This window comes from Crocuta crocuta, unplaced genomic scaffold (assembly GCF_008692635.1).
Source record: "Crocuta crocuta isolate KB4526 unplaced genomic scaffold, BGI_CrCroc_1.0 scaffold923, whole genome shotgun sequence".
NCBI lineage: Eukaryota > Metazoa > Chordata > Mammalia > Carnivora > Hyaenidae > Crocuta > Crocuta crocuta.
In genome coordinates this window covers 76,228-76,698 of record NW_027530543.1, presented here as the reverse complement: position 1 = coordinate 76,698, position 471 = coordinate 76,228, and the positions used below count along the sequence as shown (strand labels likewise).

At 48.2% G+C, this 471-nt stretch overlaps 1 protein-coding gene across 1 annotated transcript in view; it reads right to left on the bottom strand.

The window, feature by feature from the left end:
• Positions 1 to 237: 237 nt before the first annotated feature.
• The window catches only part of ASB12 (ankyrin repeat and SOCS box containing 12), a 2,738-nt gene continuing 2,504 nt past the window's right edge, over positions 238 to 471 (bottom strand). The window contains exon 3 of the mRNA XM_077767580.1: positions 238 to 467. Coding sequence (XP_077623706.1) covers positions 334 to 467 — 134 coding nt within the window. The 3' untranslated portion in view covers positions 238 to 333. The remainder of the gene's footprint in view (positions 468 to 471) is intronic.

Here is a 471-nt window from a genome sequence, read left to right as displayed (position 1 = left end):
TTCCCTCCGTCAGTGGCCAGCACTCCTATGTCTGTCAATTGCCAGATAATTACTATCCTTCCCCTTGACCAACCAGACCCCTTCCCCCAGTAAACCCCCCTCACCCACACACACACATAGCAGACATAACATCCACCAGGATTTATTTTGATGAGGATTTTATTGTGGAGGATAATATAGAAGAGCAACCAACAAGATTTATTTTGATTAGTATCTTATTGTGGAGGATATGGTGCAGCTCTAGGTGAATGGGTGGAGCTGTGGTGCCCTTCAGCTACCTGGGTCCCCAGGTGGTTTTTGTAGGAATTGTGTGTTTCTGTTAAGGCTGCAAGATTACAGTTGGTGTTTGAGGTAGCTAATCAACACAGGGGGAATATCCAGCTTGTCAATGGCTTGTGGCTGGCTGGCCTGGCGCAGGGCTCTGCGGATGACTAAACGGGCCTGTGACAATAGTGACCGTGGAGTGGCTAT